This window comes from Salvelinus namaycush, chromosome 22, assembly GCF_016432855.1.
Source record: "Salvelinus namaycush isolate Seneca chromosome 22, SaNama_1.0, whole genome shotgun sequence".
Lineage (NCBI taxonomy): Eukaryota > Metazoa > Chordata > Actinopteri > Salmoniformes > Salmonidae > Salvelinus > Salvelinus namaycush.
In genome coordinates this window covers 14383716-14409488 of record NC_052328.1, presented here as the reverse complement: position 1 = coordinate 14409488, position 25773 = coordinate 14383716, and the positions used below count along the sequence as shown (strand labels likewise).

Here is a 25773-nt window from a genome sequence, read left to right as displayed (position 1 = left end):
TAACATCCACCATCTCTATGAAGATTTAATTGCACAGCTGCCAGTTACAAAACATCAACCCTGCCAAGCATTAAATCCTGAGAGGTTTGGTGCTGCCTAAGGCACTTTAACTCCCGGCCTACATCACTTTGCATTTCATCTGGTGGGGTGTGTACCAACAAATGCATTTTGTTGGCAAACACATACATGACTGCATGTGCACATGCACACACCTTACCCCCCTCATTCCCTCTCAGCCCTGCAAGCTTTTGGTCCTCAACCATGCCAATATAGTCCCTGCGTAAGCAGTAACGTTGCATGTCAGAGCCATAGATTCCACCATTGCATTATCTATCTGCATGCTATACCCTTGCCAAGGCCTGGAACAGAAAGGCCCTTTTTGCTAGGTTCAGCAGTAAACTGTGTGTGCAGGATGAGGCTCTAATGGATGCCATGTCCAAGTCAGCTTTTAAGTGTATTGCCACAGTGTGTGAGAGCAGCTTCTTGTGCAGCATCCTGTGACTAATTAGACACCTCGCTGAATGTGGGAGGTATTGGGACTCCCTTGGCTTGAGTTCAAACCTTTATTTGTTTGCTTTTTTGTATTTTGCAAAAGAGTTCAACATGCTGCTTTGTATTCAATGCCTCAGGGACAGTAAACCAACAGCCTTTAAGCACATATCAAAACATTAGCAAATTAATGGTTCATTAGCAAATTAAAGGCTCCAGTGGAATTAAAATGGACTGCCACTATTCCATTTCTATCCCCTTCAAAAATCAAAGCTAAGGTCAAAACTAAAGCCTATAGAAGGGACAACTGTTCAACATTACAAAATCTCTATTTACATTATGAGAATATCTAGCTGGTCACATTTTGGCTCAATGACAGTGCTATCTCTGAGCATATGAACATAAGTGACCATTACAAGAACAAGCTTTTACAGGCTTAACTCACAACTGAGCCTAATTGCAATAAGGACAATAATGGCACAGTCCTTTTCCTGAAGATATATTACACTGAACAAAAATATAAAACGCAACATGTAAACTGTTGTTCACATGCTATTAATGAGCCGAAATAAAAGATCCCAGAAATGTCCCATACGCACAAAAAACTTCTCAAATTTTGTGCACAAATTTGTTTACACCCCTGTTAGTGAGCATTTCTCATTTCCCAAGATAATCCATCCACCTGACAGGTGTGGCATAGCAACAAGCTGATTAAACAACATGATCATTACAGGTGCACCTTGTGCTGGGTACAATCGAAGGTCACTAGAATGTTTGTCACTCAACACAATGCCACAGATGTCTCAAGTTGAGCGTGCAATTGGTATGCTGACGCCGAAATGTCCACCAGAGCTGTTGCCAGAGAACTGAATGTTAATTTCTCATACCACAAGCTACCTCCTAAGTCATTTTAGAGAATTTGTCAGTACGTCCAACCGGCCTAACAACCGCAAACCACAAGTAGGGCTGGGCGATATGGACAAAATCTCATATCCCGATATAGCACATTTTCTATAAATTAAATGAATAAATAGTTTACATAAAATGACCACATGTAAATGCCTATTTCTTATTACATTTTGAATTATACTCAACAAATAAAAAAGGTACTTACTCATATTTAATTTCCTTTTATTTAGAACCTGTGCACATTTTCAATTAAGCATGTAACAATATAAAATATGAACGTAAGAAATCTAAAAAGGTAAATAGAAAACACTTCAACTACAGTTGCAAACAAAATAAAAATAGGCCTAATACAGTGGGGCAAAAAAGTATTTAGTCAGCCACCAATTGTGCAAGTTCTCCCACTTAAAAAGATGAGAGAGGCCTGTAATTTTCATCATAGGTACACTTCAACTATGACAGACAAAATGAGAAAAAAAAATCCAGAAAATCACATTGTAGGATTTTTAATGAATTTATTTGCAAATTATGGTGGAAAATAAGTATTTGGTCAATAACAAAAGTTTATCTCAATACTTTGTTATATACCCTTTCTTGGCAATGACAGAGGTCAAACGTTTTCTGTAAGTCTTCACAAGGTTTTCACACACTGTTGCTGGTATTTTGGCCCATTCCTCCATGCAGATCTCCTCTAGAGCAGTGATGTTTTGGGGCTGTTGCTGGGCAACACGGACTTTCAACTCCCTCCAAAGATTTTCTATGGGGTTGAGATCTGGAGACTGGCTAGGCCACTCCAGGACCTTGAAATGCTTCTTACGAAGCCACTCCTTCGTTGCCCGGGCGGTGTGTTTGGGATCATTGTCATGCTGAAAGACCCAGCCACGTTTCATCTTCAATGCCCTTGCTGATGGAAGGAGGTATTCACTCAAAATCTCACGATACATGGCCCCATTCATTCTGTCCTTTACACGGATCAGTCGTCCTGGTCCCTTTGCAGAAAAACAGCCCCAAAGCATGATGTTTCCACCCCCATGCTTCACAGTAGGTATGGTGTTCTTTGGATGCAACTCAGCATTCTTTGTCCTCCAAACACGACGAGTTGAGTTTTTACCAAAATGTTCTATTTTGGTTTCATCTGACCATATGACATTCTCCCAATCTTCTTCTGGATCATCCAAATGCTCTCTAGCAAACTTCAGACGGGCCTGGACATGTACTGGCTTAAGCAGGGGGACACGTCTGGCACTGCAGGATTTGAGTCCCTGGCGGCGTAGTGTGTTACTGATGGTAGGCTTTGTTACTTTGGTCCCAGCTCTCTGCAGGTCATTCACTAGGTCCCCCCGTGTGGTTCTGGGATTTTTGCTCACCGTTCTTGTGATCATTTTGACCCCACGGGGTGAGATCTTGCGTGGAGCCCCAGATTGAGGGAGATTATCAGTAGTCTTGTATGTCTTCCATTTCCTAATAATTGCTCAAACAGTTGATTTCTTCAAACCAAGCTGCTTACCTATTGCAGATTCAGTCTTCCCAGCCTGGTGCAGGTCTACAATTTTGTTTCTGGTGTCCTTTGACAGCTCTTTGGTCTTGGCCATAGTGGAGTTTGGAGTGTGACTGTTTGAGGTTGTGGACAGGTGTCTTTTATACTGATAACAAGTTCAAACAGGTGCCATTAATACAGGTAACGAGTGGAGGACAGAGGAGCCTCTTAAAGAAGTTACAGGTCTGTGAGAACCAGAAATCTTGCTTGTTTGTAGGTGACCAAATACTTATTTTCCACCATAATTTGCAAATAAATTCATAAAAAAATCCTACAATGTGATTTTCTGGATTTTTTTTCTCATTTTGTCTGTCATAGTTGAAGTGTACCTATGATGAAAATTACAGGCCTCTCTCATCTTTTTAAGTGGGAGAACTTGCACAATTGGTGGCTGACTAAATACTTTTTTGCCCCACTGTATATACATACATACACACAGTTGAAGTCGGAAGTTTACATACACCTTAGCCAAATACATTTAAACTCAGTTTTTCACAATTCCTGACATTTAATCCTAGTAAAAATTCCCTTAGGATCACCACTTTATTTTAAGAATGTGAAATGTCAGAATAATAGTAGAGAATTATTTATTTCAGGTTTTATTTCTTTCATCACATTCCCAATGGGTCAGAAGTGTACATACACTCAATTTGTATTTGGTAGCATTGCCTTTAAATTGTTTAACTTGGGTCAAACGTTTTGGGTAGCCTTCCACAAGCTTCCCACAATAAGTTGGTTGAATTTTGGCCCATTCCTACTGACACAGCTGGTGTAACTGAGTCAGGTTTGTAGGCCTCCTTGCTCAAACATGCTTTTTCAGTTCTGCCCACAAATTGTCTGTAGGCTTGAGGTCAGGGCTTTGTGATGGCCACTTCAATACTTTGACTTTGTTGTCCTTAAGCCATTTTGCCACAACTTTTGAAGTATGCTTGGGGTCATTGTCCATTTGGAAGATCCATTTGCGACCAAGCTTTAACTTCCTGACCGATGTCTTGAGATGTTGCTTCAATATATCCACATAATTTTCTTTCTTCACGATGCCATCTATTTTGTGAAGTGCACCAGTCCCAGCAGCAAAGCACCCCCACAACATGATGCTGCCACCCCCGTGCTTCATGGTTGGGATGGTGTTCTTCAGCTTGCAAACCTCCCCATTTTTCCTCCAAACATAACAATGGTCATTATGGCCAAACAGTTCTATTTTTGTTTCATTAGACCAGAGGACATTTCTCCAGAAAGTACAATCTTCGTCCCCATGTGCAGTTGCAAACCGTAGTCTGGCTTTTTTATGGCGGTTTTGGAGCAGGGGCTTCTTCCTTGCTGAGCGGCCTTTCAGGATATGTCGACATAGGACTCGTTTTACTGTGGATATAGATACTTTTGTACCCGTTTCCTCCAGCATCCTCACAAGGTCCTTTGCTGTTGTTCTGGGATTGATTTGCACTTTTCGCACCAAAGTGCGTTCATCTCTAGGAGACAGAACGCATCTCCTTCCTGAGCGGTAGGACGGCTGCGTGGTCCCATGGTGTTTATACTTGCGTACTATTGTTTGTACAGATGAACGTGGTACCTTCAGGCATTTGGAAATTGCTCCCAAGGATGGACCAGACTTGTGGAGGTCTACAATTATTTTTGACGTGTTGGCTGATTTCTTTTGATTTTCCCATGATGTCAAGCAAAGAGGCACTGAGTTGGAAGGTAGGCCTTGAAATACATCCACAGGTAAACCTCCAATTGACTCAAATTATGTCAATTAGCCTAACAGAAGCTTCTAAAGCCATGACATAATTTTCTGGAATTTTCCAAGCTGTTTAAAAGGCATAGTCAACATTGTATGTAAACTTCTGACCCACTGGAATTGTGATCCAGTGAATTATAAGTGAAATAATCTATCTAAACAATTGTTGGAAAAATGACTTGTGTCATGCACAAAGTAGATGTCCTAACCGACTTGCCAAAACTATAGTTTGTTAACAAGAAATTTGTTGAGGTGTTGAAAAACTAATTTGAATGACTCCAACATAAGTGTATGTAAACTTCCGACTTCAACTGTATATCGTCATATCGCCCAGCCCTAACCACAAGTAACCACGCCAGCCAGGGACCTCCACATCTGTCTTCTTCACCTGCGGGATCGTCTGAGACCAGCCATCTGGACAGCTGATGAAACTGTGGGTTTGCACAACAGAAGAATTTCAACACAAACTGTCAGAAAAAGTCTCTGGAAAGCTCATCTGCGTGCTCTTGGTCTTCACCAGGGTCTTGACCTGACTGCAGTTTGGCGTCATAGCCGACTTCAGTGGACAAATGCTCAACTTCGATGGCCATTGGCACACTGGATAAGTGCTCTTCACAGATGAATCCCGGTTTAGACTTTACCGGGCAGCTGGTAGACAGCGTGTATGGCATTGTGTCGGGCGAGCGGTTTACTGATGTTAACATTGAGAACAGAGTGCCCCATGGTGGCAGTGGGGTTATGGTATGGGCAGGCATCAGCTACGGACAACGAGCACAATTGCATTTTATATTTTGTCACAAACCGGCTCAAAGTCCGTAACAAAAAGGGAGACAACGTGGAGATTAGGAATAACAAAAATATGTTTATTAACTGAGGTAACGTAAATACAATTAACAATGGTGTGTGTAGTCAGTAATCTGTAGGTGTAAGTGAGTTGTTGCGTGCACAAATGTGATAATGATGGGTGTTGAAAGGTGCAAAAGCAAACAAACAAAACGGCCACAAAAATGCCATGCATGGAGAGAGTCTCCTCAATGAATGGGGAAGAGGTGAATTTATCCCGGGACACACCCGGGCCCAGGTGTGTCCCATGTCGCTGACAACCCTCCCAGCTCCGCCCGCCGACATCCTAATAAGGAAAACAAGAGCAAAGAGAAAGAATACGGCAGACAGAGTGGGAGGGTCGTCACACAAACAAAATACTGCCCTGGATGGATACTAGCAGAAGACCCAGCCTGCATCCCAAATTGACCCAACCAGCATCCCAAATCCATGTGTTCACACTTCCACTTGCCCCAGCCAACCTCGTCCTCCACAGACTTCAGCAACCTTTGCGCACAGGAAGCAACCTTTAAGAGGAAAGAAGAAAAGGAGACCAGAAGGAGCGGACAGGAGCGACAGAACAGAACAATACCAAACAAAATAAACAACGGTCAGTCATGTAGACATTCAGAAACAGGGCGAGAGAGCGCGTCAGCAATAAGCTCCAACGAAAAGAATGTCTCAGGGTCCTTCTCATTAAATTTTGGCAACAACCTTAAGTTTCCAACAATATCAAATGAGTCAGGGGCATGACCGAGAGAGGAGCAACCCCTAGGTAAATCTGGGTCACCTTCCCAGAGGAAACTCTCCCCTGAGAGCTTTCCTTCCCTAACCAACTGTAGCCGCTCTTGTTGCAACTTGATTTTTGCACGCTCCAAATCCTGTGTAAATGCCAATTCCTTTTCATACTTTACATGATCATGCTCTAGTTGTAACAGAAGCAGTTCCTTCTGTTGTTCAAAAGACAGACCACTAAGTCTAACAGATGGGGCGGCCATTGTAACGAAACGGGGAGACGGCTGGGGAGGTGGCGAGTCCTCGGCAGAGGCCGCCCCAGTGTTAACTTCAAGAATACCACTCAATCAGATTGGCTTTCAATATCAACATAACAGAATTATTTTGACATTTATCACTAATTTCAATCTTGTAGTGTTCAGCGATCTTCAACAGCTGTTCTTTAGTACATAATTCAAACAGTTCCTCTGATGGAAAGCGAATGAACTCGTCTACATTAGACGCCATAATCACAAGTAAATACAACAAAAACAAAAAACACCTCGCTCTTCCCCTCTGCTGAGCACACCAGACCGGACCACAACAAGAGAAATGACAATCACACTGGGCACCACAGAAGAGAGATGAGATATATATGGAGATTCCCCAAACCCCACAATAACTCAACCCTAGTCTTCGTGCGGATTTGCGGTGGGTAATTACGCACTGTAGCCCGCTGGCAAGGTTAAAAAAAACAAAACAAAACAGCACGCTGGCAGATTCCCTCCAAGCCACGGATGTGCCCCCGAGACAACTGCTCAGTTCACGGACACCACACAAAAATAACAAACAAAATAACCATGCCCAACGTATTCCATAGTGAAACCATGCCCAACTTATTCCGTTGCTAAGCCTAACAGGGGAAAAAGAAAGGCTATAGCTCCAGGTAGCAAGTGTCACTACCCTACCCAAATCTCCCACTGAGGTACACAGCCGATTGTACTCACTTCCTCTGACCACTGTCCCAACAGCGAGTAGAGCAAGAGTCTCCAGCCTGGGTAGGGGCCTGGAAACTAACCAATGTACTCTCTCCAATGCAGCACACAACCAACTATCCACCGCAATGTCAAGTTTACCAAACAAACAAAGGCAACTAGTACTGAGCACCAAACATTACAACTCAAAAAAGCTGTAACAAAAGATGCAAACAAAGCACCAACAGAGATCTCAAACATTAACTCCACGTTTTCTCCCAAACACAATACCTTCGAGATCCCGGATGAGCCCCCACTTGTCACGAACCGGCTCGAAGTCCGTAACAAAAAGGGAGACAACGTGGAGATAAGGAATAACAAAAATATATTTATTATCTGAGGTAACGTGAATACAATTGACAATGGTGTGTGTAGTCTGTAATCAGTAGTGTAAGTGACTGGTTGCATACATAAAATGTGATTATGATGGGTGTTGAAAGGTGCCAAAGTAAACAGCCACAAAAATGCCATAACCAAAATCTAACAGTGTGTCTGCATGGAGAGAGTCTCCTCAATGAATGGGGAAGAGGTGTATTTATCCCGGGACACACCCGAGCCCAGGTGTGTCCCCATGTCGCTGACGACACACCCGAGCCCAGGTGTGTCCCCATGTCGCTGACGACTCACCCAGCTCCTCCCGCCGAACATCCTAATAAGTAAAACAAGAGCAAAGAGAAAGAATACAGCAGACAGGGTCGTCACAATTTGAATGCACGGAGATACCGTGACAAGATCCTGAGGCCCATTGTTGTGCCATTTATCCGCCTCCATCGCCTCATATTATGGCATGATAAAATCAAATCAAATTGTATTTGTCACATACACATGGTTAGCAGATGTTAATGCGAGTGTAGCGAAATGCTTGTGCGAAGCGAGGCGGCCATCTCGGTCGGCTCCGGAAGTAGATGATAATGCACGGCCCCTCATTCCCGAAAGGATCTGTACACATTTCCTGGAAGCTGAAAATGTCCCAGTTCTTCCATGGCCTGCATACTCACCAGACATGTCACCCATTGAGCATGTATGGGATGCTCTTGACTGGCGTGTACGACAGCATGTTCCAGTTTCTGCCAATATCCAGCCACTTCGCACAGCCATTGAAGAAGAGTGGGACAACATTCCACAATCAACTCTATGCAATGGAGATGTATCGCGCTGCATGAGGCAAATGGTGGTCATATCATACCAGATACTGACTGGTTTTCTGATCCATGCCTTTTTGTTTTTTAAAGGCATCTGTGACCAACAGATGCATATACTGTATGCATTCCCAGTCAGGTGAAATCCATAGATTAGGGCATAATGAATTTATTTGCGTTATATTTTTGTTCAGTATAGATTGGCCACTTTGAAAGGGACTATAGCTCCATCTTGACAAGAATCTAAATCAATGAAGTGAGAATGTGAAGTGACAATCAGTCCCACCTCTCAACACTAAAATACAATCTAAACTTTTTTTATTTTTATATTATTTTCCCCTAAAGTCCAATGACAGTTTTGTTGGAGGTCGGATTCCATGTAAAGAATATGAAGTTGTAAAATATGAATTTCAGTAGGTTTGACAGAAATCATTATAGTCAGTTGTTAGGCTATAGTCCTGCCATGTCATGTTAATCACATTTTCGCATGGCTTTTTCACAGGTGTTGCGTCTGCCAGCTCTTACCGCACTTTTCAGTCCCTGATTAGAGGGGAACAATGAAAAAAATGCAGTGGGAACTGGGGGCTATAGCCTATAAATCTGAACGGTTACAACGTCACCTAACACAACGGTATCACATATTGGTTACAAGAGATGACAATGGGAAGGAAGTAATCAATCAGGCCAGATAACGTTTATGTTTTAAAATGAGTGTTAAGTTGTCGACTGATAGGCTATCCTAACTTCCCATGAAAGCAATATACAGTGCATTCGGGAAAGTATTCAGACCCCTTGACTTTTTCCACATTTTGTTACGTTACAGCCTTATTCTAAAATTGATTAAATTGTCCCCCCCAATCAATCTACACACAATAACAGGTTTAGAAATGTTTGCTAAATTATAAAACATAAAAATGAAATATCACATTTACATAAGTATTCAGACCCTTTACTTACTCTGCCCCTTTGGCAGCGATTACAGCATCGAGTCTTGTTGGGTACGACGCTACAAGCTTGGCACACCTGTATTTGCTGATCCTCTCAAGCTGTCAGGTTGGATGGGAATTGCAGGCACGCTTTAATGAAGCTGCCAGTTGAGGACTTGTGAGGCTTCTGTTTCTCAAACTAGACACTCTAATGTACTTGTCCACTTGCTCAGTTGTGCACCGGGGCCTCCCACTCCTTTTTCTGGTTAGAGACAGTTTGCGCTGTACTGTGAAGGGAGTAGTACACAGCGTTGTAAGAGATCTTCAGTTTCTTAGCAATTTCTCACATGGAAAAGCCTTCATTTCTCAGAACAAGAATAGACTGACGAGTTTCAAAAGAAAGATCTTTGTTTCTGGACATTTTAGGCCTGTAATCAAACCCACAAACGCTGATGCTCCAGATACTCAACTAGTCTAAAGAAGGCCAGTTTATTTCTTCTTTAATGAGCACAACAGTTTTCAGCCGTGTTAACATAATTGCAAAAGGGCTTTCTAATGATCAATTAGCCTTTTAAAATGATAAACTTGGATCAGCTAACACAACATGCCATAGGAACACAGGAGTGATGGTTGCTGATAATGGGCCTCTGCACACCTATGTAGATATTCCATAAAAATTAATAATGTCTACACTGTACTTCTTATCAATTTGATGTTATTTTAATATAATTTTTTTTTTGCTTTTCTTTAAAAAACAAGGAAATATCTAATTGACCCCAAACTTTTCAACTGTAGTGTAAGTATTCAGACCCAGAACTTTATTGAAGCACCTTTGGCAACGATTACAGCCTCGAGTCTTCTTGGGTATGACACTACAAGCTTTGCACACCCATATTTGGGAAGTTTCTCCCATTCTTCTCTGCAGATCCACTCAAGCTCTGTCAGGTTGGATGGGGAGCGTCGCTGCACAGCTATTTTCAGGTCCCTCCAGAGATGTTCGATCGGGTTCAAGTCCGAGCTCTGGCTGGGCCACTCAAGGACATTCAAAGACGTGTCCCAAAGTCACTCCTGCGTTGTCTTGGCTGTATTCTTAGGGTCGCATGTTGGATGGTGAACCTTCGCCCCAGTCTGAGTTCCTGAGCAGGTTTTCCATCAAGGATCTTTCTGTAGTTTGCTCCATTCATCTTTCCTTCGATCCTGACTAGTCTCCCAGACCCTGCCACTAAAAAACATCCCCACAACATGATGCTGCCACCACCACGCTTCACTGTAGGGATGGTGCCAGGTTTCCTCCAGACGTGACGCCTGACATTCAGGCCAAATAGCTTAATCTTGGTTTCATAAGACCAGGCCTGATTGTTGGAGTGCTGCAGAGATGGTTGTCCTTCTGGAAAGTGCTCATCTCCACAGAGGAACTCTGGAGCTCTGTCAGAGTGACCATTGGGTTTTTGGTCACCTCCCTGACCAAGGCCCTTCTCCCTCGATTGCTCAGTTTGACCCGGCGGCCAGCTCTAGGAAGAGTCTTGGTGGTTCCAAACTTCTTCCATTTAAGAATTATGGGGGACTTGTCTTGGGGACTTTCAATGCTGCAGAAATATTTTTGGTACCCTTCCTCTGATCTGTACCTCGACACAATCCTGTCTTGGATCTCTACGGACAATTCCTTCAACCTCATGGCTTGGTTTTTGCTCTGACATGCACTGTCAACAGTGGAACCTTATATAGATAGGTGTGTGCCTTTCTAAATCATGTCCAATCAATTGAAATTACCACAGGTGGACTCCAATCAAGTAGACACGTCTAAAGGATTATCAGTGTAAACAGGATGCACCTGAGTGTAACAGATGTGAAATGGCTAACTAGTTAGCGGTGGTGCGCGCTAATAGCCTTTCAATCGGTGACGTCACTTGCTCGGAGACCTTGAAGTAGTGGTTCCCCTTGCTCTGCAAGGGCCGCGGCTTTTGTGGAGCGATGGGTAACGATGCTTCGTGGGTGACTGTTGTTGATGTGTGCAGAGGGTCCCTGGTTCGCGCCCGGGTCGGGGCGAGGGGACGGACTAAAGTTATACTGTTACATGAGCACAATGTCGAGTCTCATTGCAATGGGTCTGAATACTTCCGTAAATAACATATTCAAAATATAAACAAATACATTTGCTAAAATTTCTAAAAACCTGTTTTCGCTGTCGTTATGGGGTATTGTGTGTATATTGAGGGAAGAAAATAATTGAATCTATTTAGAATAAGGCTGTAATGTAAAAAAATATATTAAAAAAATAAATAAAAAATAAAAAAGGAAAGCGGTCTGAACACTTTCTGAATGCACTCTTAGTTTGTGGGTTGTGTGCAACGGGTAACATAACGCGCCTACGGGTTGCCCAATTTCCTAGAATTTTAATTCCATAAAAGGTGCATGCACTGGATTGCAATTCTGGTAAAGTAAAGGAATCCAGTTCAGTTTAATGAATTACAGTGTAGGGCAGGGCTCTCCAACCCTGTCCCTGAAGAGTTACCCTCCTGTAGGTTTTCAATCCAACCCCAGACTTAACTAACCCAACGTTTCCCAAACTCGGTGCGCATTTTGTTTTGCCGTAGCACTACTAAGCTGATTCAAATAATCATCAAGCTTTTATTATTTGAATCAACTGTGTAGTACTTGGGCAAAACCCCAAACGTGCACCCCTTGGGGTCTCCAGCCCAGAGTTTGGAAAACGCTGAACTAACCTGATTCAAGCGTGCTAGATTCGGGTTGGAGCGAAAACCTACAGGACGGTAGCTCTCCAGGAACAGGGTCGAAGAGCCCTGGCCTACACTGTAATTCATAGCCTACCTATGACACAATGTAAACAGAGAAGTAGGCTAAAACGTGGTCAGCGGCGGATCAAAAATAATTGCACGAAGTCTCCGGGTGAACGGAGGAGTTGTCCATGGAGCTGTCATTCAAGGTCCTTTATTTACCGTGTTTGTAATGAGTACGGAACAGTTCCCAAACAGCTCACTCTAGAAAGAAAGAAAAAATTGCCTTATAGGCTATGGCCCACGCGGAGATGTGTTAGTGACACATATATATATAGAATTTTTTTTTTTTTTTAAATAGTAGTCTACATGCATACCCTTTATCGTTTTATAATTCACCAGAATCACCCAAAACGAATCACTGAAAATAACATTTATTAGCTTGCTTGTGTTCTCCGCAGTCTCTTCTAGAAAACTTGACAAATGTACGATACACTATTTGCATTGCGAATAATTTACGAAGACAGTGTTATTCGGTTATGCGCTGGTGTCATCTTGGTGCAATCAATTGTTGCTGTAACCTGCAAGTTCGTGATCTGACTGGCAAGACATTCACACAAACTTACCTTCCAACGTGAAAGCGCGTTCTGCGGCGAGTAGACTAGATCCCGTCGGAAACATAAGTGGACCGAGGGTTTAACAATCCGTCAGCGATCCTTCCCTTACAGTAGGAATTCTCTACAGGCTATCCCATATAAATCTATCCAGGACTCTGTCTCCACCTAGTCTAACAAAAAGTGTTTAGCCAAAGCCTCAATAGTCCGATGTCCACCCTGAAGAAAAACATCAAATGACATTTGTATTTTGTGTGCCTGCAAAGGGGGTGTTGCATTCTATCTTCTGCTCAGATGGGATGAATACAGCGGGGAACACGTGCAGCATACAGACAGGCACACACCACCGGCTACAGCTACCACAGTTCTTACTTGTGAAGTGAAGGCAGCTGCACTGTGCTTTGTGTGTAAAAGTGTCAAATATCAGCATTTCAGACCTTACCCGCTATCAATCTAGTGCTGGGTGAGTGTGAAGGTACCAATCAAATGGAACAGTTCACCCCATGGTCCTAAAGAATGCCTGTTATTTCAACATATTTTTGTGCTGAAATAGGGATTTTATGCCATATTTCAAAGGGATTACAATATCAAAGGTTTACAATAAACTATGGTTTAGTAACCCATCTGGTACTATAGGTAAATCCTATACTGAATTGTATATTGACTCACAAATAAGACAATTTAATGTTGTGAATGTTGAAGAATGATTGACCTCGGTCTCTACCTCGCTGTTGTTTCTCCTATCAAATTATCCAATGCTGCCCCCAGGTGTAGGCTACACGTCAAACAAATAATAAGGGTTGATGTACTGCAAGTCCCAGGTTTGGAACATTGAGCTTTAATAAGAACTAGAGACAGCCTCCAAGATGGCCGACCATTGTTTTCAATTTAATCTACTCATGGTTGCATACACCAATTTGTGGGGGCTGACATCTTGCTATTTCCGGTTTCAGGAGCCCATTAATACATGTGCACTAGCACTGGAGCACAGCCTGGAGCCCAGTGTGTGCAGCAGCATAGTGAGGGAGAAGAAATCTGTAGGCACGAAGTACCACCACATAACCACTGAAAACATTAAGAACATTTTGTGTATGAGGACAGTGCTTTCGCTTGCTCTATTTGTGCACATCAAATCAAATTTTATTGGTCACATACACATATTTAGCTGATGTTATTACATGTGTAGCGAAATGCTTGTTTTCCTTGCTCCAACAGTGCAGTAGTATCTAACAATTCACAACAATACACACAAATCTAAAAGTAAAAGAATGGGAGACAGTTGTATGATATTTTCTATTTAAAGGAACACTTTGGGATTTTGGCAATGATGCCCTTTATCTACTTCCCCAGAGTCAGATGAAATCGTGGATACCATTTGTATGTCAATACAATTAAATTCAAGTGGCTTTATTGGCATGGGAAACATATGTTAACATTGCCAAAGCAAGTGAAGTAGATAATACACAAATGAACAGTAAACATTACAGTCACAGAAGTTCCAAAATAATAAAGACATTACAAATGTCATATTATGTATATATACAGTGTTGTAACGATGTACAAATGGTTAAAGTACAAAAGGGAAGATAAATAAGCATAAATATGGGTTGTATTTACAATAGTGTTTGTTCTTCACTGGTTGACCTTGTGGCAACAGGTCACAAATATTGCTGCTGTGATGGCACACTGTGGTATTTCACCCAGTAGATATGGAAGTTTATCAAAATCGGGTTTGTTTTCGAATTTATGTGGATCTGTGTAATCTGAGGGAAATATGTTTCTCTAATATGGTCACACATTGGGCAGGAGGTTAGGAAGTGCAGCTTAGTTTCCACCTCATTTTGTGGGCCGTGTGCACATAGCCATTCTTCTCTTGAGAGCCAGGTCTGCCTACGGTGGCCTTTCTCAATAGCAAGGCTATGCTCACTGAGTCTGTACATAGTCAAAGCTTTCCTTAAGTTTGGGTCAGTCACAGTGGTCAGGTATTCTGGCCAAATAGCATTCTAGTTTGCTCAGTTTTTTTGTTATTTCTTTCCAATGTGTCAAGTAATTATCTTTTTGTTTTCTCATGATTTGGTTGGGTCTAATTGTGTTGCTGTCCTGGTGCTCTGTGGGGTGTGTTTGTGAACAGAGCCCCAGGACCAGCTCTTCTCCAGATTCATCTCTCTGTAGGTGATGGCTTTGTTGTGGAAGGTTTGGGAATCACTTCCTTTTAGGTGGTTGTAGAATTTAACGGCTCTTTTCTGGATTTTGATAATTAGCAGATATTGGCCTAATTCTGCTCTGCATGCATTATTTGGTGTTCTGCATTGTACACAGAGGATATTTTTGCAGAATACTGCATGCAGAGTCTCAATTTGGTGTTTGTCCCATTTTGTGAATTCTTGGTAGGTGAGCGGACCCCAGAACTCACAACCATGAAGAACAATGGGTTCTATAACTGATTCAAGTATTTTTAGCCAGATCCTAATTGGTATGTCAAATTTTATGTTCATTTTGATGGCATATAATTCCCTTCTCTGTCTTGTATGAAGGAAGTTAGAGGTAGTTTTATGAGCCAATGCTAACTAGCGTTAGCACAATGACTGGAAGTCTATGGTTATCTGCTAGCATGCTAGTAGATACCCATAGACTTCCAGTCATTGCGATCATGCTAGTAGATACCCATAGACTTCCAGTCATTGTGCTAACTCTAGTTAGCATTGGCTCGAAAAACTACGTCTAACTTCCTTCATACTGGACACAGAGACATGAAAATGTTGAAAACGTTACTAAATACGTATGCAGTTATGATATACCTATTAACAAAGCGAGCTTATAATTCGATCACTCATTCATATATCTTTATGTACATATTCTTTATCCCTTTACACTTGTGTGTATAAGGTAGTAGTTGTGGAATTGTTAGGTTAGATTACTTGTTGGTTATTACTGCATTGTCGGAACTAGAAGCACAAGCATTTCGCTACACTCGCATTAACATCTGCTAACCATGTGTATGTGACAAATAAAATTTGATTTGATTTGATATTACAAACTCAGACAGGGAGAGGTTGAAAATGTCCGTGAAGACACTTGCCTGTTGGTCAGCGCATGCTCGGAGTACACGTCCTGGTAATCCATCTGGCCCTGCAGCCTTGTGAATGTTGACCTGTTTAAAGGTCTTACTCACATCGGCTGTGGAAAGCGTGATCACACAGTCGTCCGGAACAGCTGATGCTCTCATTCATGTTTCAGTGTTACTTGCCTCGAAGCCAGCATAGAAGTACTTTAGCTCGTCTGGTAGGCTTGTGTCACTGGGAAGCTCTCGGCTGTGCTTCCCTTTGTAGTCTGTAATAGTTTGAAAACCCTGCCACATCCGACGAGTGTCGGAGCCGGTGTAGTACTATTCGATCTTAGTCTTGTATTGACGCTTTGCCTGTTTGATGGTTCGTCGGAGGGCATAGCGGGATTTCTTATAAGCTTCCGGGTTAGAGTCCCGCTCCTTGAAAGCGGCAGCTCTACCCTTTAGCTCAGTGCGGATGTTGCCTGTAATCCATGGCTTCAGATAACCACCTGCGTGTTTGCCCTTTCCCTCTCCCTTCTGCAGGACTGCTTACTGTATGGATCCTGGTGTGACTGTCACAGCTGCAACATAACATTTCAACATGACAGAGTGAGTAGTTATTGGACATTGAGTGCAAATTGAACTATGAACTATGAGTACTGCTCCAGGGTTAATGTTATTGTGTGGCAATGGGTGTGCTGTGTTTTGGTAGCTTTCATTATATTCAGGTGACCTGATTCGGACGCAGTGTAGCAGCCCTACCCACCTGGTGGCATGTAATAACACACAAAAAACAGTCAGGCATAAATAGTGCCCCCCCCCCCCCCTTTCATGGGAGAAATTACATGGAATTGTTCACTAAGGTCATAGCCCCCGGAATGAAACTCCTCCTGAAATGCTCAGTGCACCACAGGATCAACCGGTTTCTTTTACCTAATGGGAGGTGATCAAAGCAAAGGTGATGATCAAAGTAAAAGGTGATATGGGTGGTCCGGGCTGAAGATTATGTGGTGGGCTTTGCGGTGGATAGGGCGATCATTCTGAAGGGAGAGTTGAGGACTTGGGGAGGCCAATCAGTTTAAATTCTTCAGTTTGTTGCATTGTGAGACTCTGAGCGTATTGTGATAACAGATGCTGCCGTAGATGAGTAGTGGTTCAATTATGCTCCGGTATAGTAGCAGAAGGAGTTTGAGTTTGACGGACAGGTTGCACATACGTCTGATGACAGACAGACATTGCTGTGATTTCTTAGTTATTTCAGTGGTGTGTTATTCGAAGGTGAGTTTGTGGTCTATTGATATTTCGAGATATTTGAATGAAGGAACCATTTCGATGGCCTCTCAGTTGATGAGGAAAGGGTTGTCACGTTTTTTTTGCGGAAGTTGGTTGGTATTTATTTTGTTTTGGAGATTTTGAGATCCAGGTAGTTATTGCGACACCATTCACTGAATTGGGTAAAGGATGATTGATATTGCTGGAAGGAGAGGGGGTGGGACAGGATGTCTGTGTCATCAGGGTACTTGAAAAGGAGTGTATTGTGGTCCATGCTTTGGCAGTCATTGGTATACAGGGTGTAGATTAACGGACTAAGAACGCAACCCTGCGGCGCGCCCGTGTTGGTGATGCGCACAGAGGACAGGGTGTCATCTATCCTCATGGCCTGAGGTTGATGGTGGGAGATAAGTCCAGGTTATTGAGCTTCTGGATTATAGTGTGGCGTTGGATGGTGTTAAAGACAAAGCTGAAATCCACGAACAAGATGTGTGCGCAATTCCCTGTTCCCTCCAAGTGTTCCAGGAGCCTGTGCAGCATGCAGACCACCACGTCATCCGTTTCTCTCCCCACTTTGTAAGCAAACTGGTAGGGATCAAGGGAGGAGTGAATGGTGGGCAGTAGGATGTTAAGAACCAGTCTTTCCAAGCATTTCATGATCAGTGAAGTGAGGACAACAGGTCGGTAATGGTTGAACTCAGTCTGAGGAGACTTTTAGGAATGGGGACAATGGTAGATGTTTTTGTGCTGATGGATAGTGATAGGTCAAACAGTCTGTGGAGGATGGGGCTGAGCTCAGCAGCGCAGGCTTTTAGGACTCGACCCGGTGTCCCTTGTGGCCCCGCTGCCTTGCACTTAGCTTTGTGTCATCATGAGCCTGTGAAGATGGTTTATCGGAGTAGCCTGCACACTTCCTGACTTTTTGAAAGGCATGCTTAGCGTTCATGTTGCTGAATTCCTCCTCCATCTTGTCCTTGTACCTTAGTTTGGCTTGTTGAATGGTATGTTCAGTTGGTGTAGGGACTGCATATCCCAATGGGAGAATGCAATCTTCATGCGTAATGCGTTTTTGATTCGCCATTTATCCATGGTTGTTCTCGTGGGGATCACACAGTGTATACAGAACTTGATATAGTCCGTTATTGTGGTAACCATTTGGTCAATATTGTTGTTGGAACCAGACACGTGTGCATCCCAGTTCATACAGGCGAGGGACCCCTGGAGCTGGGCAATGGTGTCATCAGTCCATTGTTGGTAATAGGTGCCATGTGCACCGGTTTGAGTGTGTCAAGAACTGCAACGCTGCTGAGTTTTTCATGCTCAACAGTTTCCCATGTGTTTCAAGAATGGTTCACCACCCAAAGGACACCCAACCAATGGCCGCCCAGTGGTCGAAAATGGGTCATTGACGAAAGAGGACAAAGGAGGCTGATGCGAATTGTTTAGAGCAACAGACGGGCTACAGTTAGTCAACTGACAGTCCAGTACAATATTGGTGCCAAAAGACCCATAAAAGAATGCACAACTCATCGCACCTTGAAACGATTGGGGTATGGTAGCCGACGACCTTACAGAGTTCCACTTCTTTCAGCAAAAAACAAGAAACTGCAATTGCAGTGGGCTAAGGAACGGAAACACTGGACACAAACTATTTGGAGTAGAGATCCACTACCAGCCAACTTGACAAAACTGTAGGAAGCATTGGCGTCAACATGGGCCAGCATCCCTATGGAACGCTTGACACTTTGTAAAATCCATGCCCCAACTAATTGAGGCTATTCTGAGGGCAAAAGGGGGTGCAACTCAATATTAGGAAGGTGTTCCAAATGTTTTGTAAACTCAGTGTAAGTGGGCGTAAGGAAACATAACAGCTAATTGGGCAGATTGGTTGCCACTCAAGACAGTTTTGCGTGGCTGCTTGCTGCTTCCTTGCAGCTGTTTTAGTAATTCAGTTCAACCATTTATCTGGAATGTGATCATCTCGACACACTCCACAACTCCCATGATGCTCTGTGGCACAACCCCAATACACAACAACTCCTCCCATCCTAAATTAACTGTTGGGAGAGTCTGTTTGACAAGTCCAAGCATCTAGGTGCCCAACTATCTCTCGTATGGTAACAGTAGTCAACCTAACTATCAACAACATCTTTGATAACAGGAAGCTGTTCAAATGTTGGTGCTGTGTTCCTTGACCCTGAGATGCTTTTAATGCATGTTTCATGGTCTGTGCAAACCTCTATGCCAGCCTGTTGGTTGATGGATGATACAGTGCGTACCTGATTGGTTGTACGCCATTCACCTGTTGTACCGTAGCCATTTCTTGGGACACTAGCTGTGGTCCGGTGTCGCTAATGAGTTAGAGTGGCAATCCAAACTCACTAAACACTTCTCTATGCTTCTCAATAGTCTCTCTGCAGTAGTAGACATCATGATGGCAACCTCTGGTCATTTGCTATAAGCATCCATGACCACTAGAAACATTCTGTCTTCAAATGGACCTGCAAAGTCGATATGTATGCGTTGCCATGCCTCATCCTGCCAATCCCACGGATGAAGAGGTGCAAGTTTAGGTACGTTGAGCACCTTCTGACATGAGGAACATTTCACTTTCTCCTCAATGCTTCCATCCAATCCAGGATGTCCTTAATGCAAACCATTCCACAATAAACTGAGTGTTGCTGTTGCAACACTAGTTTCTTCAGTGAAGGCGGAAAGATAACTCTCCTCCCCCACAGCAGACAACTGGACTGTACTGGCAGCTCAGTTCTCCTTGAAAGGTAAGGTTTCAGTTTTGGAGCAACTTTACCTTTGATAATAATGTCTATCTCTTCAGATAACACTGGGTCGTTTCTTGTGTTTCTCTGCACTTGTGTTGAAGTGACTGATGCATTTTCCACTTGTCTGAAGTAGAAGATGTCCACTTGGCGTGACTCTGGTTTGTCTACAGGTAGTGGTAACCTGGAAAGTCCATCTACGTTGCATTGCAGTTCTGACTTGCGGTAGTTGTTGTCATAGGTGTGTGCTAATAACAACAAAGCCCATGTTTGTATTCTGGTTGCAACAAGTGACGGAATTCCAGTATGCGTTCCAAAGATGCTCGTCAGCAGACAATGATCTATCTGTAAGAAGGGTGTACTCCCACACCATATGGACTAGCATCACAAGCTAGTTGGATGGGCAATGACTGGTCGAAGTGCATCAGTGCCTCAGATTTCACGAATGCTTCCTCGCATTGTTCTGTCTATTTCCATGTTTTGTCCTGACAAAGCAACTGATGCAGCTGTTTCAGCTTTGTTGCTAAGCTCTGGATAAAGTGTCCGTAGTAATTCAGTAATCCCAGGAAAAAACTTAGTTGGCTCACTTTGAGGAGCTGGTGCGTCCAAGATAGCCTTGACCTTATGAAGGCCCTTGGCGTTGATTACGTGTCCTAGGTATTCAACCGATTATTGAAAGAATGCATATTTTAACTCACAGTCTGTAGTCCAATCTCTGTAAGGTCGCATCGAAGTTTTGTAGATGGTTTGTCTTCGTCTTTCCCAGTAACGAGGATGCCATCCAGGTAGCATTGTACTCCTGCCACTGGCATTAAACAAAGCATGTGTGTCCATGTATGTTGATGATTTAACCATATAGGCATCAGCAACCACAGCTAATGAAGTCACTGAAACTCTTAACAAAGAGTGGCCAGTAATAAACTGGTCCTGAACATCTCTAAAACTAAGAGCATTGTATTTGGTGCAAATCATTCCCTACTTTCTAGACCTCAGCTGAATCTGGTAATGAATGGTGTGGCTGTTGAACAACACCTGGTTAACTGTGACTTTAGGAGACTAAATTACTTGGCGTTACCTTAGATTGTAAAATGTCATGGTCAAAACATATAGATTCAATGGTTGTAAAGATGGGGAGAGGTCTGTCTGATATAAAGAGATGGTCTGCTCTTTTGACACCACACTCCAAAAAGCAAGTTCTGCAGGCTCTAGTTTGGTCTAATCTTGATTATTGTCCAGTCGTGGGGTCGAGTGCTGCAAGGAAAGACCTAGTTAAGCTGCAGCTGGCCCAGAACAGAGCGGCACATCTTGCTGTTCATTGTAATCAGAGGGATGATATAAATACTATGCATGCCAGCCTCTCTTGGCTAAGAGTTGAGGAAAGACTGACTGCATTACTTATTTTTATAAGAAACATTAATGTGTTGAAAATCCAACATTTTTGCACAGTCAACTCACACACAGCTCTGACACAAACACTTACCCACCAAACATGCCACCAGGGGTCTTTTCACAGTCCCCAAATTCAAGAAAGTGTACAGTTTTATATAGAGCCATTATTGCATGGAACGCCGTTCCATCTCATATTGCTCAAATAAACAGTAAACCTGGTTTAAAAAAACAGATAAAGCAACACCTCACGGCACCACGCCTCTCCCCTATTTGACCTAGATAGTTTGTGTGTATCTATTGATATGTATGCTACGTGTGCCTTTGCAACAGCTAATGGGGATCCTAATAAAATACCAAATACCAAACTGACAGTGCTCTGATAGTAAACCCCCTTTTCCCCCCAATTTTGATCTCGTCTCATCGCTGCAACTCCCCAATGGGCTCGGGAGGCGAAGGTCGAGTCATGCATCCTCCAAAACATGACCCGCCAAACCGTGCTTTTTAACACCTGCCCGCTTAACCCGGAAGCCAGCCGGCGCCAATGTGTCAGAGGAAACACCGCTCACCTGACTGCCGAGGTCAGCCTCCAGGCACCCGGCCCGCCACAAGGAGTCACTAGAGCGCGATGAGCCAAGTAAAGCCCCCCCGGCCAAACCCTCCCCTAACCCGGACAACACTGGGCCAATTGTGCACCGTCCTATGGGAGTCCCGATCACAGCCGGTTGTGATACAGCCTGGGATCGAGCCCGGGTCTGTAGTGACGCCTCTAGCACTGCAATGCAGTACCTTAGTCCGCTGCGCCACTCGGGAGGCCCAACAACACAATTTCTTAAAACTTTGGTAAAGGGTAAAGTCTACAAAACTTAGTTCACTTTGTTTGGAACAGAACTGTATTGAGATCAAATCTCATTGATGAATAAATTAACAGAATGTCAGCCAAAATCCATCTCGTTTCATCTTCTCCCACTGCCGGCCACTGGGGTTTCTCTCACTACGATATTTAGTAGTGAGTGGGAACGCCAACCGGATACTTCACATTTATACATCCGGTGAAATATCTGTCTCATTGTTCTATCTGTAATTCTAGCCAATGAGAGGGCACATACGTGTGTGAACAATAGTCCATAGAGATGGATAGAGGGCTCATCTTTGTATCTGTGCCATTATAGCGTCTGTAACTGCATGGACAACGTCATTGAGGCTATCTCAATTTTAAACTAGTCAATTATCTTCTTATTAATTTGCTGATTGCTCCCAACTCATAGGAATCCCCACCCAGTTGCCTACCTAAAAATGGTGGAAGCCCTCAATGGCAATGGCCATGCTAACACGAGTCATATCCATGATGAGTCCTCTATGTCTATGAAAACAGTCAAAACTCTGATATAAAGTCGTTTTTTTTCAATGTTACCAAAATGACACGAGCGGCCACTATATCAGTGTATTGGTAACAACCTAGCCATTATGACATTTCTATTCAATTAAATAATAGCAAATTCCCAACTACATTTTTGTTGAACAAATTCGAAACTCTCTCATTGGCCTCCATACAAAAATGACTCACTTCGTGGTCTTATTTTGGTGGACATATTTTGGTTGGAGTAAAACCTTTCGCTTCTCCGCTTCCTCTTTGACATTAGGGGACGTGATATGAAAGTTAAGCGGAAGTGAAGCGGTTTCATTCGGTCATCACTAGTTATTACAGCCACAAAGTTATAAACCCCGCCCATTTCTAAAATGTGTCTTAATAAAATCTGATTTTAAACCTAACCACACTACTAACCTTATGCCTAACCATAACCTTAAATTAAGACCAAAAGGCTATTTTTAGTTTTCACAATTTGTTACGATATAGCCAATTTTGACTTTGTGGCTGTGGTAACTAGTAACAACCGTTCGTTTCACAGGGAAATTCCTACCCGTCACCTCAGTTTCTAAACCATACGTTTGCTGTCACCGTGCGGTGCGCCCCGTAGTATCAAACGCTGCCTTTGAACTTTTTCCAGGCTGGGAAACGATACATTAAAACGGAGAAGAAAGCTCTATCGACAGAAGAGCGGGGAAGAAGTGAAGGGGAAACTCTGTAACACTGGAGGTAAACGAGTTATCTATCCCATGCTATGTTGGTGTTATTAGGCCGCTCTAGTTCAGTTACCCGCAAAGCCCGCTAATCACATATATATAGTACAAAAAAGTGTAACTAATGTTAGTTACTGGTAGCTTTTAAAATCTTCTCGATAACGTTAGAAACAGAGGCAGGCGTTAGCAAGCTAGCTAGGTAATGTAGCTTCTTTAATAATTTGAGGCAGGGTTGCCTTGTCAAAAGGGCCCCTGCTGATGAGGCAGTCTGTAGTGTAAACTTGTTGGAGTTATTCAGCGACATTGGCAGCCACACCTTTTTCATAGTAAATAGAACGATAACGTTCGCTAGTGTTTAAAAAGTGGAGCTGACTAACGTTAACTTCCCAGCTGATAGAATCAGATGTTTGAAGAGGGCTTTGATAGTCAAAGTGGATCAAATGTAATAAAGTTAGCTACCAAACTAGATAACGTTACTAGCTAACAAACGCTATAGCAGCAGCCAGCGTTTACTGACCGTCGTTAGAATTTGCAACTGCTGTATAATAGCTTAGCTAACTGCTCTTCAATCTCTTATGCAAATTACTACTGTTATTTAGTTAACTATAGTAGCTAGCTACATATGTGTTGATAGGTACCTTTTTTCTCTAAATTAATATTCAAATCGGTCATAATGAAAAGGAAACTAAAGTTTCTGGAAATGTATAGCAAACTAGCGAACGTTAGCTATATTTGCCATTCACCAATAGCTTTATTATGTCAACAGCCAAGCCAAGTCTTCATTCATTGGCTGATTTGCCCATCCAGTAGTTTTTGTTATCCCTCACTGATCCAGTATCTCACTTTGATTTCCATAGAGGTGCACAACTAACAAGATACAGCCTGGCTACAAGTTGTCCAACAGTGTTATTTTAATTTGATCTTATATGGTCAAAGTATCACCACCTCAAGTATTGATATTAGTCATTCATTCTTAATTTACAGCGGTCATGTTAGGCGAACGCCGCAATGGAAACCTGCTTGTCCAGCTGGGCCCGAAGCTGCAGGCCTACCCAGAGGAGTTGATCCGGCAGCGGCGGACTCATGATGGCCAGACAGAGTACCTGATCCGCTGGTGCCTGCTGACCATAGACGACGGTAGTTGCTCAGGTGGAGGGAGCAATGAGACAGGAGGAGAAGGGGGAAGCAGTTCAGGGGTGGGCGGTTCAACCTCAGGCGAGAGCAAGACGGAGAACATCCTGATGTGGATGTCAATGGAGGACGTCTACGCCAACTGCCCCACGCTGCTGGGAAAGCGCAAGGCAGATGCCCAGCGGCCCCTCCAGGAGGCAGAGGAGAGGCCCGGCGGAGATTTCCCTGCTGATGTCACCTTTGATGAGGTGGAGCTCTCTGACATGAAGGACGATGTCAAGAACTTGGTCAGGAGGGCACGCAAGCAGATGACCAAGAAGAGCGACTTTGCCATCAGCACCACACACACCATCCATGTGCTGAGTGCCTACGCCAGCATCGGCTCACTGGTGGGTGTCTTCAAGGAGACGGGTGCCCTGGACCTGCTCATGGAGCTGCTCTGCAACAAGGAGCAACAAACCCGCAGAAGTGCTGGGAAGATGCTCCGGGCTCTGGCCTCTCATGACGCAGGTATGGTGGGGCTTTGATAATTTCATTCTTACACTGTCCCAGTGTCAGCCATATTGGAAATGAGAGTAGAGAGACTGAGGCAGTAGTAAGTGGTGGTAATACATTCTATACTAGAGGTCGACCGATTATGATTTTTCAACGCCGATACCGATTATTGGAGGACCAAAAAAGCCGATACCGATTAATCGGCTGATACATTTTTTTTTTTTTGTTGTAATAATGACAATTACAACAATACTGAATGAACACTTATTTTAACTTAATATAATGCATCAATAAAATCAATTTAGCCTCAAATAAATAATGAAACATGTTCAATTTGGTTTAAATAATGAAAAACAAAGTGTTGGAGAAGAACGTAAAAGTGCAATATGTGCCATGTAAGAAAGCTAATGTTTAAGTTCCTTGCTCAGAACATGAGAACATATGAAAGCTGGTGGTTCCTTTTATTTACACGAGTCTTCAATATTCCCAGGTAAGAAGTTTTAGGTTGTAGTTATTATAGGAATTATAGGACTATTTCTCTCTCTACCATTTGTATTTCATTAACCTTTAACTATTGGATGTTCTTATAGGCACTTTAGTATTGCCAGTGTAACAGTATAGCTTCCATCCCTCTCCTCGCTCCTACCTGGGCTCGAACCAGGAACACAACGACAACAGCCACCCTCGAAGCAGCGTTACCCATGCAGAGCAAGGGGAATAACAACTCCAAGTCTCAGAGCGAGTGACGTTTGAAACGCTATTAGCGCGCACCCCGCTAACTAGCTAGCCATTTCACATCGGTTACACCAGCCTAATCTCGGGAGTTGATAGGCTTGAAGCACAGCGAAGAGCTTCTGGCAAAACGCAGGAAAGTGCTGTTTGAATGAAAGCTTACGAGCCTGCTGCTGCCTACCACCGCTCAGTCAGACT

The 25773-nt window shown here is 43.2% G+C and overlaps 2 protein-coding genes across 2 annotated transcripts in view; one reads left to right on the top strand and one right to left on the bottom strand.

The window, feature by feature from the left end:
- The window catches only part of LOC120017586 (synapse differentiation-inducing gene protein 1-like), a 51994-nt gene extending 38963 nt beyond the window's left edge, over positions 1-13031 (bottom strand). Inside the window, exon 1 of the mRNA XM_038960442.1 lies at positions 12667-13031. The gene's annotated coding sequence lies outside the window, so the exon portion shown is untranslated. The remainder of the gene's footprint in view (positions 1-12666) is intronic.
- A 10043-nt stretch (positions 13032-23074) lies between these two features.
- Positions 23075-25773, top strand: part of LOC120017403 (cullin-9-like) — a 76703-nt gene continuing 74004 nt past the window's right edge. The window contains exons 1-2 of the mRNA XM_038960152.1: positions 23075-23233; positions 24202-24858. Of these exons, the coding sequence (XP_038816080.1) occupies positions 24207-24858 (652 nt within the window). The 5' untranslated portion in view covers positions 23075-23233; positions 24202-24206. The remainder of the gene's footprint in view (positions 23234-24201; positions 24859-25773) is intronic.